At 41.8% G+C, this 16,102-nt stretch overlaps 2 protein-coding genes across 2 annotated transcripts; both read left to right on the top strand.

Moving 5' to 3' along the window:
- The first annotated feature begins 891 nt into the window (after positions 1-891).
- Positions 892-9,369, top strand: LOC139011787 (beta-defensin 131B-like). Its single transcript, XM_070417265.1, has 2 exons — positions 892-949; positions 9,021-9,369. The coding sequence occupies exons 1-2, from the start codon at positions 892-894 to the stop codon at positions 9,173-9,175; spliced, it is 213 nt and encodes a 70-aa protein (XP_070273366.1). The 3' UTR covers positions 9,176-9,369.
- Positions 9,370-13,252: 3,883 nt separating this feature from the next.
- On the top strand, positions 13,253-15,563 carry DEFB134 (defensin beta 134). Its single transcript, XM_070417266.1, has 2 exons — positions 13,253-13,310; positions 15,421-15,563. The coding sequence occupies exons 1-2, from the start codon at positions 13,253-13,255 to the stop codon at positions 15,561-15,563; spliced, it is 201 nt and encodes a 66-aa protein (XP_070273367.1).
- The last annotated feature ends 539 nt before the right edge of the window (positions 15,564-16,102 follow it).

Consider the following 16,102-nt stretch of genomic DNA (forward strand, 5'->3'; position numbering starts at 1 on the left):
GGACCATCTAAGTCCAAAGATTAAACAATTCTAAAATTGGTTATGAAAAATCAAATAAGATCAAGAATGGGAATGCACTTTGCAGCTTCCAAAATTGATATTCTTACTCATGCCTTCTTTGGGGTTCCCTAGGCTACATGTTCATTTCCTTAGTGTCTATGAGGTCATTTGTGCCACTTTGTCAGACATATGCTCATGTGGCATTGCCATGGTTTTTTTCTATATTATTTGTTTTCCTAAGTTCATCGAAGGCCCATGCTTCCTTTTTGTTCCTCTCACATTACATGTAGCTGTGTTGTGTAAACAATTTGTGTTCACTAAGACTTTAGATATAAAAATTAATTTATTTTATTCAGTTGGTTGAACACCGGGGGGCAGGGGGGGATTTAAACAAAAGCTTTTCTATATCTCCCTAACCTGTGTATGGTTTCAAATATAATTTCATTGCTCAAGTCTGCAAATGTACATTCCCAAAAATACCAATGAAAAGGCATGCTGTTCTATCCAATGCTTCTCTTTCTATTACTAGGGAAATAAAGTGATTACTCTATGAATGTCACCTTAGCCTTTACAGGTCCTCCAGGAACCATAAGACAATGACTTTTCAGCAGAATATCTCTCCTGCCTTCACCAAGGCTGCTCCTTTTCCGTAAGTGCTATGCACCCTACTGCCATGGCCCACATCCTGTCAATATTTAACAAATGTACTTTGAATAACTGAAACTCGTGTTCGTTGCATGCTGTCTCCTGATATTGAAGGCTCATTGGAGCACAGAAATGTTTCTGCTGCTGAAAGGTTCAGTAATCAGACAGCGACCCACCTCCTGGGTACTAAATATATAAAGAACTTCTCTTCATTTTAGCTACTGATTCTAAGTAACTTAGTCAACCATGAGGGTCTTGCTTTGCATCCTCGGGGTCCTCGCCTTGTTGTCCACAGTTCCTCCAGGTAAGATGGAAACCTTTCTTTCCAGCGTTATGAAAATACTAGGTCTTCCAAGAGTTTGAAAATAAATTAGATTGCACCATTCAAGGAAGAGTGTGAGAGGAGTGCATTGGCTGCTCACAGGAAGGGAAAGTTGATGCTACTACATCCATAAAGTGGTGCCTTTCAGTGATATATCCTGTTCTGAAATCTGACTTACAATTGTGCTTGATCCAAAGATGGTGGAAATATGCTCAACATATACACACACAAAAATAGGGGGGATTGAAAAAAAATGGAAAGTGAGTGGTGATTAGAAGGGCCAGGGGTAAAGAGGAGGCCACTCCATCATAACCTGTGGTTCACAGAACATTCTAATCATTAATCTAGGTACAGGGTAAAGAACTAGGTGGAAATTACTATGTGTAGTGGAGGCCAAGATTCCACCTCAACACTTAATCAAATAACCAATTGTACAGACTTATTTATTGAATAATCAATCCTATTTTAAAAACCACTAATACTATGTAATAAATACATGTTAATCTTTGGGCTTATAACTGAGGCTTATATTATTATCTATTGATTTAATTATCTTTTCTGATGCATATACTACCTTGGAGCACATTTTAATACCTGTAAATTCAAATTTTTCTTCATTATTCTTGGTTTTTTTAAAAAAATTATTGAGATAAAATTCACCATAAAATTCACCCTTTTAAAGTGTACCATTTCAGTCATATTCCGTATATTCATAAAGTTATGCAATCATCACCACTATCTAATTCCTGGACATTTCATCACCCTTGAAAGCAACTCCATATTCATTAGCAGTCATTCCCCATCTTTCCCTTTCTTTAGACCTTGGCAACCACTAATCTGCTTTCCGTCTCTATCAATTTACTTTTTCTGGACACTTAATATAATCAATCATGCAATATGTGACCCTTTGTGTCTATTTTCTTTCACTTAGCTTAATGTTTTTCAAAGTTCACCCAGGTTGTAGCATGCTTTAATATTTAATTCCTTTCAACTGATGAATAGTATTCTAGTAAACACATATGCTACATTTTATTTATCCATTCGTCATTGATGGACACTTGGATTGTCTCCACTTTGGGACTATTATGAATGATGTTGCTATGAAGATTTATGTGTGGACATATTTCCAATTCTCTTGGGTAAATACCTGGGAATAGAATTGCTGTGTCATATGAGTAACTCTATGTTTAACTTTCTGAGGAATTGCCAAACAATTTCCACAGTTGCAGGCTTCATTTTACAATCTCACCAGCAATGCATGAGGGTTCCAATTTCTCCACATAGCCACCAACACTTGCTATTTGTCTTTATTATTATAAATCCTAGCTGGTATAAAGTGATTTCTCATTATAGTTTTAATTTGCATTTTACTTTGAAGTTCATTTGCAATGTTGAGCATCTTTTCATGTGTTTATTCGCCATTTGTATATCTTCTTTATAGAAATGTCTCTACAAAGTTCTTTTACTCCTTTAAATTAGGTTGTCTTTTATTATTGAGTTATCAGTTTTTTTATATAATCTGAACATTAAGTTTATCTTTTTACTGGATGTGCTTGCTCTAGCAAGAAGTATGTTTTCAGGTTCAAAGTTAAAAACAACTTAGACTCAATTAGCTTAAACAATAAAGAAAATATGTTATTACACATAACAAGAAGTCCAAAGATTAAACAATTCTAAAATTGGTTAATGCATCAGATTATCCATTCCATCAAGTGTCAGAAAATGCCAAATTTATCCGTACCTAGCTCCTCTCAAGGTCTGAAGATAGCAGTCTTTGCTCTAGACATCATACCCTGACCCACCAAATTACACCAGAGTACAAGAAGGGCATTTCTTCTTATATCAGCAAGAAATATTTTCCCAGAAGTTCCCCAGAAATGGATATAACCACACCCCAACTAACCGCTGGTAAAGAAATGAAGAACAATATTATTGGCTTCAACTAATACAGATTTATGCCTAGGTTATCTAGAAGAGTGGTAGGCAATTGAACAGCTCAGGACTCTGGCACCTAAGCACATAGTATATTTACATACTACTGTTTAGTTTTGTCACATTGCCTTAAAATTTATATACAGAGTAAAGGGAACCCTTATACACTACACTTTTGGTGGGAATGCAAATTGGTATAGCCATTATGTAAAGCAGTATGAAGGCTTCTCAAGACATTAAAAATAGAGTTACCACATGAGCCAGCAATTCCACTTCTGATTTATATCCACAGGAACACAATCAGAATGTTGGCACGGTATCTACACTCCCATGTTCATTGCAGCATTATTCACACTAGTCAAGATATGGAAACAACCTAAGTGTCCATCAGTTGATGACTGGGAAAAGAAATTGTGATATATATATACTTAACAGAATAGTATCCAGCCTTAAAAAGAGGGAAACTAAACCATTTGCAACAACATGAACAAACCTGCAGGACATTATGCTAAGACAAATAAGTGAGTCACAGAAAGACCAATACTATATGATCTCATTTATATGTGGAATATAAAATGGCCAAACTCAAAGAAGTAGATAGTATAATGGTGGTTTCCAGAGGAGTGGGAGAAGGAGAATGGAGAGATGTTGGTCAAAGGATACAAACATTCAGTGATAAAATGAACAAGTTCTGGAGACTTAATGTACAGAATGATGACTATAGTTGGTAATACATTGTATACTTGACATTTGCCAAGAGAATAGATCTCAAGTAATTTTACCACTCAAAGAAAGAAAAAAACTATGTGAGGTGGTGGATATGTTATCTCATGGTGGTAATAAATTCACAATATATATTATATCAAAACATCAGCCTGGCTGGTATGGCTCAATGGTTGAGCATTGACCCAGGAAACAAGAGGTCACTGGTTCAATTCCCAATCAGGGCACACACCCAGGGTGCAGGCTCAATCCCCAGTGGAGGGCATGCAGGAGGCAGCCAATTGATGATGTTTTTCTCTCATCAATGTTTCTATCTCTCTATCCCTCTCCCTTTCCCTCTCTCTAAAAATCAATAAAAACATAATTTTTTTTAAAAAATCATATTGTATACCTTAAATATATGCAATTTTATTAATCAATCATTCCTCAATAAAAGTGAAAAAATACATACACCCCAAAACTGTGATAAGTGAATATAGTCATTGCAACAACATGGATGTACCTTGAGAGCACTCAACTAAGTGGAATAAGCCAGAAAGACAGGAAGACAAATACTGCATAATCTCACTTTCTTGTGGAGTCTTTAAAAAGAGTCATACTCATAATAACAGAAAATAGGATAGTGGTTACCTGGGGATGATGGGTAGAGAAAATGGGAAATTGTTAATCAAAGGTTCAGTTATGCAAGATAAACAAGTTAAGAAGTTCAGCTATCCATACAGTACCTATGGCTAACAATACTGTATTGTATACTTGAAATTTGCTAAGAGTATAGACCTTATGCTAAGTATTCTTACCACAAATAAGAACATTAATAATAATAAAGAAGGTGGGAGAAATCTTTGATAGGTGATGGATATATCTATGGCTTTGATGGTCATGATGGTTTCATAGATATACACTTTTCTCCAAACTTATCAAGTTCTATACATTAAATATGTACAGTTTTTTACATTGGTCATATCACGATACAGTGGTTTCAAAATCTAGTCTAATAAAAGAGAAACGTGCAAAATGACCACACCTCCGCTATGCCTCAAGCCATGCCCACCAGCCAATCAGAGCAACTATATGCAAATTAACCCAACCAAGATGGCAGCCGGCAGCCATGCAGCTAGAGCAAGCAGGAGGCTTGGTTGCTCCAGCGATGGAGGAAGCCAAGCTTCCCGCCTGCCCTGGCCAGCTGTGGCCTCCTCTCAAGGCAACAGTTTCAATTATAGAAGATAAATCCCAGATACCTGCTTCCAGCCAGCCTCCACTGGGAGCTTGGGTGGCTGGAGGCGTGGCCAGCCTGCAAACAGCCATCAGCCCCTCACCCAGGATGGCTATACCCTCATGGGGTGAGGGTCCCGGCTGGGGGGCTTGGCCAGCCTGAAAATGGCCCTCAGCCACTCACCCAGACTGGCCAGGCACCCCAGCGGGGACCACAACCCTGAGGGGGCTGTGGCAAGCCTGCAAACAGCCACCAGCCCCTCACCCAGGATGGCTACACCCTCATGGGGTGAGGTTCCCCACTGGGGGGCTTGGCCAGCCTGCACAGTCATCAGCCACTCACCCAGACTGGCCAGGCACCCCAGCAGGACCCCCGAACCCTGAAAGAGGTGTGACCAGCCTGAAAACGGCACTCAACCCCTAACCCAGGCTGACCAGGCACCCCAGAGGGACCCCCACACTGAAGGGGCTGTGGCCAGCCTACAAACAGCCGTCAGCCCCTCACCCAAGATGGCCAGGCACCCCAGCACGACCCCCCTCCCTGAAGGGGGTGTGGCCAGCCTGAAAATGGCCCTCAGCCCCTCACCCAGGCTGACCAGGCACCCAAGCAGGACCCCCACCCTGATCTGGGACACCCTTCAGGGCAAACCAGCCGGCCCCACCCATGCACCAGGCTTTTATTCTATCTAATAATAGAGAAACATGGTAATTAGCCATACCTCCGCTGCCCTTCCCATTGGCTAATCAGGGTGATATGCAAATTAACTGAAAACCAAGATGGCGGCCAGCAGCCAGGCAGCTTGAAGCGAACAGGAGGCTTGCTTGCTTCAGTGACAGAGGAAGCCAACGTTCCCTGCCTGCCTTGCCGGCCTCTGAGCTTGCAGTTTAAGAAACATTGTTACAAATGTAGAAGCTAAACAAAACCCCAGAAACCTGCTTTCAGTCAGCAGGGCTTCAGCCAGCAGGACCGCAACATTGTTTCAATTATAGAACAAACACAGATCCCTGCTTTCAGCCAGCCGGGATCTCAGAGCTGGAGTGAGCAGGATCGAAACAGTGTTACAATTATAGAACCCAAACAAACCAGATACCTGCTTTCAGCAGCCGAGGCCTCAGAGCTGGAGCCAAGCCTCAGAGCAAAAGCTGGTCCAGAATAAAAAATAAAAAAAAAGGACAGGTTGGGAGCTTCAGTCACCTGCCAGCCTGAAAACGGCCCTCAGCCCCTCACTCAGACTGGCCAGGCATCCCAGTGGGGACCCCCACCCTGAAGGGGGTGTGAACAGCTGCAAACAGCCATCATCCCTTCATCCAGGCTGACCAGGCACCCCAGTGGGGACCCCCACCCTGAAGGGGGTGTGACCAGCTGCAAACAGCCATCAACCTCTCATCCAGGCTGGCCAGGCACCCCAGTGGGGACCCCCACCCTGATCCAGGACACCCTTCAGGGCAGACCAGCTGGCCTCCACCCATGCACCAGGCCTCTATCCTATATAGTAAAAGGGTAATATGCCTCCCAGCACCGGGATCAGCGGAGCCGCGAGGCCCCCCGGCACCAGGATCAGCGTGACAGGGGGCAGCGACCAAACCCCCTGATCGCCCTGTGGCTCTGTGTGTGACAGGGGGAGGGGCCATAACCTCCCTATCCACCCTGCTCTGTTCGTGACAGGGGAAGGCGCCCCAACCCCCTGATCGGCCCTGCTCTGTGGGTGATAGAGGACGGCTCCCAAACCCCCTGATTCACCCTGCTCTGTGTGTGACAGGGCGGTGCCCCAACCCCCCTATCCGCCCTACTCTGTGAGTGACAGGGGGGAGCTCCTCAATCCCCTGATCGGCCCTGCTCTGTGCATGACAGGGTAAGGAGCCCCAACCCCCCTGATGGGCCCTGCTCTGTGCATGACAGGGGGTGGTGCCGCAACCTCCCTATCGACCCTGCCTTGAGTGTGACAGGGGGCGGTGCCCCAACCCCCCAATCGGCCCTACCCTGAGCGTGACTGAGGGTGGCATTGCAACCTCCTGATCTGCCCTGCTCTGTGCATGACAGGGGGCGGCGCCCCAACTCCCCAATCGGCCCTGCTCTGAGCCCGACCAAGGGCTGCACCTAGGGATTGGGCCTGCCCTCTGCCAGCAGGTCATTATCTCCCGAGGGGTCCCAGACTGCGAGAGGACACAGGCTGGGCTGAGGGACCCCCTCTAGCCCCCGAGTCCTATATAATAAAATGGTAATATGCAAATTGACCCTAACAGCAGAAAGACTGGAAATGACTGGTCACTATGACACACACAGACCACCAGGGGGCAGACACTAAATGCAGGAGCTGCCCCCTGGTGGTCAGTGTGCTCCCACAAGGGGAGCTCTGCTCAGCCACTAGCCAGGCTGATGGCTGCCAGTACAGCGGTGGCGGTGGGAGCCTCTCCCGCCTCCTCAGCAGCGTTAAAGATGTCCGACTGTAGCTTAGGCCTGCTCCCTGCTGGCAAGTGGACATCCCCCAAAGGCTCCTGGGCTGCCAGAGGGATGTCTGACTGCCAGCTTAGTTCCAATCCCCCGGGGAGCGGGCCTAAACAAGCAGGTGGTCATCCCCTGAGGGGTCCCAGACTGCGAGAGGGCACAGACCAGGCTGAGGGACCCCCTGAGTGCACAAATTTTTGTGCACGGGGCTTCTAGTATATTATATAAAATATCTCTTTATTAAAGTATTACAACTAAACAATGAAAAAGACATGATATAATTACAATTTCAACATTGTGGAACCCCATTGCATTAATGAATCTAGCTATTGAGCATTAATAACTGCTATCATCTCCCACAAAGAGACAACCAGACATTATGGGTCTCCTTATAAAACACACACACACACACACACACACACACACACACACACACACCAATACATTGCAGCTAGCTAAAGGAATCAAACATAAATCTGATCAAGCCTCTGAATCGTGCTGCCAATTTTCTGAAAATACAGAGGACACAGGAACATGTTGAATTCTCCAAGAGTATGCAATCAGAAAATATTAGCTGTGGGGAAGACTACAGGTTAACCATAACAAGTTCTTCAATGTAAAATACACATATATAAGAAATAATTCAGGAAGGACCTGTAGATTTATATGAAATAGCAAACATTGTGATGAGATGAAAACTAAACTATAATGTCTAGGGATGAAAACTCGGGTATTAAAACACATTTTTAAAAGTAAGGAAATTATTACTATAAAACTTAGGATAGTTTTGTTTGGGAGCAAAGGATAGAAGAAGAGAGAATGAGAGAATGAGAGAGTGAGAGAGATCTGGGAACTGAAGTGAGAGATTATGGCTCATGGGATCTTGTGTAGATCTCAGAAACTTCCTTAGTAAATGAGACATGGTTTGGAGCCTAAATACACTGGAAAGTTGGAGCCACGACACAACTCCCTCTGTCTCCTTCTCATTCTCTATTGGTGATTTTTTTTTTTTTTTTTTTTTTTTTTTTTTTTTTTTTTAAATATATTTTTTTATTGATTTTTTACAGAGAGGAAGGGAGAGAGATAGAGAGTTAGAAACATCGATGAGAGAGAAACATCTACCAGCTGCCTCCTGCACATCTCCTACTGGGGATGTGCCCGCAACCCAGGTACATGCCCTTGACCGGAATCGAACCTGGGACCTTTCAGTCCGCAGGCCGACGCTCTATCCACTGAGCCAAACCGGTTTCGGCGGTGATTTTTTTTAATAAACCAAGAAAGTAAAGGAAACAAGAGATAACTTCCCCATTTTTCCACCACCATACAGCTTCTAATGTAAGCTTACTCTGCCTTCTCTTGATTTTCTGACTTAAGGCTACCCCTTCCTCCTACACCCTGAATTTTATCCCCACTCACTTTTTAAAAACTCACTCTTGAAATTGAACATTCTTTCTTAAATCATAAATCTTCACCCCAAAATGAATGTGTCATTTTAGAAAAAAAAATATGCTGTAACAGTTCTCATCAGAAACCTTTCTCCTTTTCAGCTATTTCCACTTACAGAAGAAATAATCATTTACCTTTATTCATGATCTCCACTTTTCTCAACTATAATTTCTTTGTTAGTTTTTTCTAGGCAAGTTCTTTATTGTTGTTGTTTTAATTTATTATGGAACACTTTCAACACTAAAATATACAAATAACTAATATAACACAATATGATGTTTTCTCTTTTCAAAGTGAGAAGCTTTGCTTTTAACAGCAGATGTTCTTCATTATACCATAAATGCAGAATGAAGTGCAATCATGATGAATATGCAGTTAGATACTGTTCTGACTCGAGCATCTGCTGCAGAATAAAGAAAGTTGACTTGAACAAAAGAAAGAAGTGGTGAAAAGTCCAACTCCATTTTCTTCAGACTCCAAGAACAGAAACTAAAAATGAATAAGATTCCCATCTCTACATAAGAATAATTAGTCCGGCCAGCGTGGCTCAGTCACTGAGCATCAACCTATGAACCAGGAGGTCACAATTTGATTCCGGGTCAGGGGACATGCCCAGGTTTTGGGCTCGATCCCCAGGGGGAGGCATACAGGAGGCAGCCAAAAAGTGATTCTCATCATTGATGGTTTCTAGCTCTCTCTCTCTCTCCCTTCTTCTCTGAAATCAATTAAAATATATTTTTAAATTTTTTTAAAAAGAATGATTAATATGAAAGATAATGGAAATTCATGATAATTCTGTTGAGGTTAAAATAAATATAAATTTAATAAAGGCTTACATTCTATTTTCATGTGTGCATGTTTACATTCATTTCCTCAGTTTAGATTCACAACCACATTGTTGTTTCACCAATAATACAAGAACCCAGCCCCACCACTTATTCACTTTTTAACCTTGGGGAAATGCTTTAGTCTCTCCCTACCCCGGTTTCCTTATTTATGAAGTGGGGGTAACAATAGTACCTACATCATGGTGTTATGAGGATTATATGCATTAATATACATAAATCCTGAAGCAGCACCTGACCCCAATATAAGCTCCATATATGTTCATTATAATTTCATGGACCAGAGAATGTGATCTGTCTTACAGCATTTTGGAATCTGTTAAATCATTCTTTGTGGTCTAAGATAAAATTGATATTTGTTCAAATTTCCCGTGGTTTTGAAAAGAAGGTATATTTTCTGTTTCTGAGGTAATACAATCTTATATAAACACAACATATTTATGCAACATTACGATATTTTAGTAATCTAGGACCAGAACACTAGAATGAGGACCAAAAAGAAAGAAGAGAGGCAGATGGATTTCAGGAAGAGGAATGAGAAAATTTAGTGGCCATATAATATAATGAGAAGAAGGTATAAAAGGGGATCCTGAGGTTTCAAAGCTGGCAAAGAGATGGTTAGCTTATTTAGCTCACTAAACTAGAATCTAGAGAAAGTAGGTTGGGAGTATGAGGAAAGTTAATAAGGAGATGTTTTGGGGCCTAGCCAGTTTTGCTCAGTGGATAGAGCACCAGCCTGCAGACTGAAGGGTATAGGTCAAGAGTGTAGGTCAGTTGCAGGCTTGATCCCCGGGCCTACTCAGAGTGCTTGAGGGAGGCAATCAATGTAAGAGACATCAATTTTTCTCTCTCTGTCTCTCCCCCTCCTTCCACTCTCTAAAAATCAATGGAAAGATATCCTTGGGTAAGGATTAATAATAATAATAAATAAATAAATAATAATAATAATAATAAAAGAGAGATGTTTTGGCATAGTAGAATTTTAGCATAAAGGAATATGAGTATCAGTCCACTAGGCACATGCAAAAGTATAACTTAATTTTTTATAAATGAACTTAATTCCTATTATGAACTTCATGCTACCTGATCACAGAAACTGAAATATAGTCAATTTAGAGTCACTTCTCTTTTCTCCAAGTTACTTGTAAGTTCCAGAGAAGTTAAACATTGGTGAGGCATCTGAGAGAGCCTTGATTAAGACATCCTCCTGACTTGGTCTCCCATCACTAGTCAAGGTATGACTGCTGAGTTGCCTCTTATTCTTAATAAAATTATTAAAACTCTTTGGGTGAGGCTCATTCCTTAGTGCATACACTACTTCTGCTACTCATACATCATTCTGGGTTACCAGAAATTCATATGGGACTGTCTGTGACTTCACCACTTCCATGATCTCAGCCATACAGGGATTATGCTACTGCTCCCTTGCCACGCTGGGGGGACCTGTGTGAGGGAAGGGGAACCAATGCTATGAGACTATTTACTAAATCGGACCATGCAATCAATGCTGAGCTATGTTCTTGCCACCTCTCTGTATTCTACTAACATAAGGAAACACTAGTGCATCATTGCTCTCAGACCACACAGTATTTCTGTCCTCCATTACCCTATGCCATTTCTCTCCTCTCTCATTGTATAAAGACCAGGACTAAAAACAGAAACAGTGACCCATCACAATATAAGCTGTCTTTCCTCATTCACTCTTATACTCTCCTGCTGCCTCCAACTTATTTAAGACTTGGTTTAGAAAAACCTTAATCTCAGACTTCTAACCTTCAGAACAATGACACAATACATTTCATTGTTTAAGCTATCTGGTTTGTGGTCATTTATTATGGCAGCTCTTGAGAACTAATACACCAGACTTCTTTTATTTTTTACTTCTTTCTTTAATTTATTTTTTAATTAAATTTATTGGGGGTGATGTCAACATAAAAAATGCCCAAATGTGTATTTTTATGAGTTTATTTGATCTAAACTGATGGCAATTGCTGGGAAGCAAAATCTTAAGGGATTGAGAAAAAACTCAAGAGAATGACAGTTATGCACCTTATTTTATTATTTTTTATTGTTTTATTTTTTTATGCACCTTATTTTATACACTTAGAGGCCCGGTGCATGAAAATTCATGCACTGGAGGTGGGGGTTCTTCAGCCCGGCCTGCCCTCAGGGGCAGGAGGCAACCCAGCAATCAGGGGAAGGCAATGCCCCATCACACCTCTGCTGCTGCCACTGCCAGCAGTGCAAGTCTTGGCTGGCCCTGGTTACCTGAGCTTCGGGTGGCCCTGGGCGGCTGGGCAGCTGACATCAAGGCTTTCCTGTGCCTCGGGCATTGGCTGGGCAGCCACCATCCGAGGCTTGCCTGTGCCTTGGGCCAGCCCTGGTCGGCTGGGAGGCTGAGGGGATTGGGGGTCTCTGGAGGACTTGCCATGTGCCTGCCACCCTGATGGGGCTGGGGGACTGGGCACTGCCATCTTGTGGCTGTGAGCACCACCATATTTGAGGGTGTGGCAGCAATTAGCATATTCCCTCCTTATTGGCTGTGGGCACCACCATCTTTGAGGGTGGGCAGTCAATTATTGGCTGTGGGAGCTACCATCTTTGCAACGGCATGAGGGTCGATTAGCATATTTTCTCTTTATTAGATAGGATTACAATTAAAGGAGGAGGTATAAGGATGGTTACATGAAATTCATTGGTGATACTTTAGGACAGCAGTTCTCAACCTGTGGGTCACTACCCCTTTGGCGGTCGAACGACCCTTTCACAGGGGTCGCCTAAGACCACCCTGCATATCAGATATTTACATTATGATTCATAACAATAGCAAATTACAGTTATGAAGTAGCAATGAAAATAATTTTATGGTTGGGTCACAACATGAGGAACCATATTTAAAGGGCCAGAAGATTGAGTACCACTGCTTTAGGAGGACTGGAGAAAGCCAAGCAGGGAAATCTCTAGGATTGGATAAAAAGTAAAATGAATAGACACATACTTCTTTTACATTTGTGGATATAGAATAGTTAACAATCAATAATTATTCTGATAATAATAACAATGTTGGTATTTGTTGTCTTTGCTCTGATGCTGTGGTTGTGCTTTGAGGGGTCTGGAAAAAAGCAAATTACTTTGATATTTCAAAGGTGTGCTTTCAGGTGTGTTATCATAGATGCAAAAAAAAAAAAAAAAAAAGACAGCAGACAGGCTCAGTTAAAGTGAAGATCGACCTTTGTGCCCTAACCAGTTTGGTTCAGTGGATAGAGCATTGACCTGGTGACTGAAGGGTCCCAGGTCATAGGCTCGATCCTTAGGAGGCAGCCGATCAATGATTTTCTCTCATCATGATGCTTCTATCTCTCTCTCCCTCTCCTTTCCTCTCTGAAATCAATAAAAATATATTTTAAAAAGAAATAGCATATCGTTCTCAGGTCTCCATTAGTACTTTTGGAAAACCCAGGTCGGGGAGCAGTGCCCTTGTCAAAAGGAAAAGCTGTTGAATGGGGACAGCTGTCAGTTTTCCCTCATCTGAGCTTTGCCAACTCAGGTGCCTCAAGAGAGATCAGTGTAGCATATCCAACTGGAGCAGGGCACACCTCAGACCTGAGTACTTCCCTTTCTCGCTCTCTGACAGCCCGTGCCAGACCCTACCACCAGCCTCCTCCACAGCAGAGCCTGGCCATGAAGCCTCTCCTCATTGTGTTTGTCTTTCTCATCTTCTGGGACCCAGCGCTGGCAGGTAAAGTGGAAATCTCCTGGGGGGTCCTTTCTAGAGAAGAGCAATTCCACTAAGCAAGGCTATGCATGTCTTCCCACCATGGACCCTTTGATTTTCAAAGTAGAAAAAGCATCAAGCAGCTTTGATGTCAGCAAGGTCTGAGCTTGCATCTTGGCTCTCCAACTTGTTAGCTGTACTGCTGTAGGCAAAAGTCTGAGCTTCTCTGAACCTCAGTTCTCTTCACTTACAGAACAGAAATAATAATACTAGCAAGAATTAAATGGTATAATGTATAGAATATGCCTAAAATAATATGTGCAGGACCTGACTTATGAGAAGTATTATATTTTCATTAGTGATGCCTCATCGTATTTTGCCACTAGTTTGTCTCTAACTAAGGAACATATCTAGTCATACTAGTCAAAACCAGCAAGTGGTGATAACATTTTAAGCCTCCTAATATGCGGAAATTGCGTATACTAAAATTACTATCTGTCGATGCCTTAGGTACATGGTGAAGCAGATGTGGAACTGCTTGTTCCAAGAAAATTAATGAGATCCTATGTGATAAAAGACATGAAGGACTAACTGGCCTCATGTTCTGACTTTAGAAATCTCATCTTGAATATTTTCCTCACTCAGTGGAATCAATTCAAATCTATATGTTAGAGGGTCCCATTTAATTTCTCACCCTCCCTGCAGTATTTTCTAGGCAAATGAATCAGATTTTCAGATCATATAACTCAATGGGCTTAAATTAAGAATCCCTAGGATTCAGGCCTTTTAAAGCTCTTGATGGGACCGATTCCACTATGACCACAGATCTCCAGACAATTGCATATAGTCTATAATATTCCATTTATTATCTTATACATTCCCATAGCTACTCTTTTTCATAGGACTTTCTCATCTCCTATGCAGACCATTACATTTCATCTCCTCGGGCTTCCTTCTTGCCAGCTAAGTAACACTGACCCCTTCTTTTTTCCTATAGGACAATTATCCTCCAGGGCATGATGACTTGGATAGGGTATGTGTTGGCTCAAAATATTTACACATGGACAAATACGGGCACTCTTGTCCTTTTAATGCCTTCTTACACATGAGCATAAAGAAATATTCATATTTTAATGATCCTGTGGAGTAGCATGTGAACAAAATTGTAAGCCCAGCTCTAATGCCTTGGGCTCTGATAAGAGATTCCAAATCTGATTTCATCCTCCTCTGAACTCACACCATTCCATATGGCAAATGTGTCACTAGACTTGTCCTGTTTTTCTCCTCTCTTACAGGTATTTTGTGCTTCTTCTCTCTTTGTCTAGACTGAAAATTCTTTGAGATTAAGGTCTATATTACACTCAAATCTGCAGCCCAACAGTACCTGAGTTTATGAAAACTGGTTTGGGAATGAATAAGTAATTAAAAGTGAGTTAAGAATTATATACATAGGTAACTTGACGGTTTCAAGTTATTATTTGACCAATTTGGGCAAACTTCCAAGTTACTAATTACCTTAGTCGGCTCAGACTGCCATAACAAAATACCACAGACTGCATGGCTTAAACAAACTTTATTTTCTCATAGTTTTAGAGGCTGGAACGTCCAAGATCAACTGCAGGTTGATTCAGTTTCTGATGAGAGTTATATTTCCTGCCATCTTCTTTCTGTGTCTTCTACCACTAAGTCTACCTGTTAATTTAGGCCACCAATCCTAATGCATTAGGGCCTCACTCTTATTACCTTTTTTTTTTTAAGTCTTTATTGTTGAAAGTATTGCATATGTCCCCTTTTTCCCCCATTGACCTCTCCCAGCCATCATAACAGTTATGACCTTATTTAATTACCTCCTGAAGTACCAATCTCCAAATACAGTCACACTGAGGATTTGAGTTTCAACATATGAATTGGTGAGAGGGGGCTGCAATTGAATCCATAGCACAAGCTAATTTTTTTCAATGAGAATCTATTAGAATTAATTAAATTCTATCAGAATCAATTGATTCCAACAAAATCAGTCATTATGAACTAGTCTCCTTAGAATCAGTATAGAAAAAAAAGGGGGCGGGGCCTTTTTATTTTATAGTCCAAACAGGTCTATAGTGAATTCTCCTTCCATTCATTGTCTTTCCAGGCATGAATCCAATATCATCAGAAATACACAAGAAATGCTATGGAAATGGCATCTGCAGACTTGAGTGCTATGGAAGTGAAATGTTAGTTGCCTACTGTATGTTTCAACTGGAGTGCTGTGTCAAAGGAAACCCTGAACCCTGATATGAGAAGCCAGTGAATGCCAATGAACTTGAAAGCCCTGACCGCTCCCATCTTTCACACAGCCAAGGAATTTATGTTAAACGGTGGCACAGATCTGGCATTTTTATAAACCTTCAGATTCTTGGGATTTTGGATTTTTAAAGCTGGCCTACCGCTTTCCTAAAAGCAGCTAATCTTCTCATGAAAACAACTTAGAATACAATTTCCCACTTCATAGTGATATCCGGGCTCTCTTCAGTGCCTACTTATCTCTTTACTCATGGAAAGGATGTCTTGGTTGTTCATAGAGGCTTCAAATTATAAAAACATCTCTTTATACTTAGACTTTACCATTCCTTCAGCTCCCCACTTACCTTTTCTTTGCTCCTCCCATCTACGGAGGAGCAGATCTGTCTTGGCCTCCTGTTGACCTTGTGCATCTCTCACATAGAACACATAGGCGAGGCCTAACTCCAGGCTGACTTGAGTCATGACTGGGCCTAACCCTGCAGTTCTTGACACACAAGGAGAAAGGCCATGTTGTGATGGGCTGCCATGAG

This window comes from Myotis yumanensis, unplaced genomic scaffold, assembly GCF_028538775.1.
Source record: "Myotis yumanensis isolate MYYU_CA2020_CCGP unplaced genomic scaffold, mMyoYum1.0.hap1 SCAF_5, whole genome shotgun sequence".
NCBI classification, from domain to species: Eukaryota; Metazoa; Chordata; class Mammalia; order Chiroptera; family Vespertilionidae; genus Myotis; species Myotis yumanensis.

What these genes read in the sequence shown, in the direction of transcription:
- LOC139011787 (XM_070417265.1), top strand. Translation starts at nt 892, where the DNA reads ATGAGGGTCTTGCTTTGCATCCTCGGGGTCCTCGCCTTGTTGTCCACA. An exon ending in GTTGTCCACAGTTCCTCCAG is followed by an intron (nt 950 to 9,020) that starts GTAAGATGGAAA and finishes CTCTTTTCAAAG; the next exon opens with TGAGAAGCTTTGCTTTTAAC.
- DEFB134 (XM_070417266.1), top strand. Translation starts at nt 13,253, where the DNA reads ATGAAGCCTCTCCTCATTGTGTTTGTCTTTCTCATCTTCTGGGACCCA. An exon ending in CTGGGACCCAGCGCTGGCAG is followed by an intron (nt 13,311 to 15,420) that starts GTAAAGTGGAAA and finishes TTGTCTTTCCAG; the next exon opens with GCATGAATCCAATATCATCA.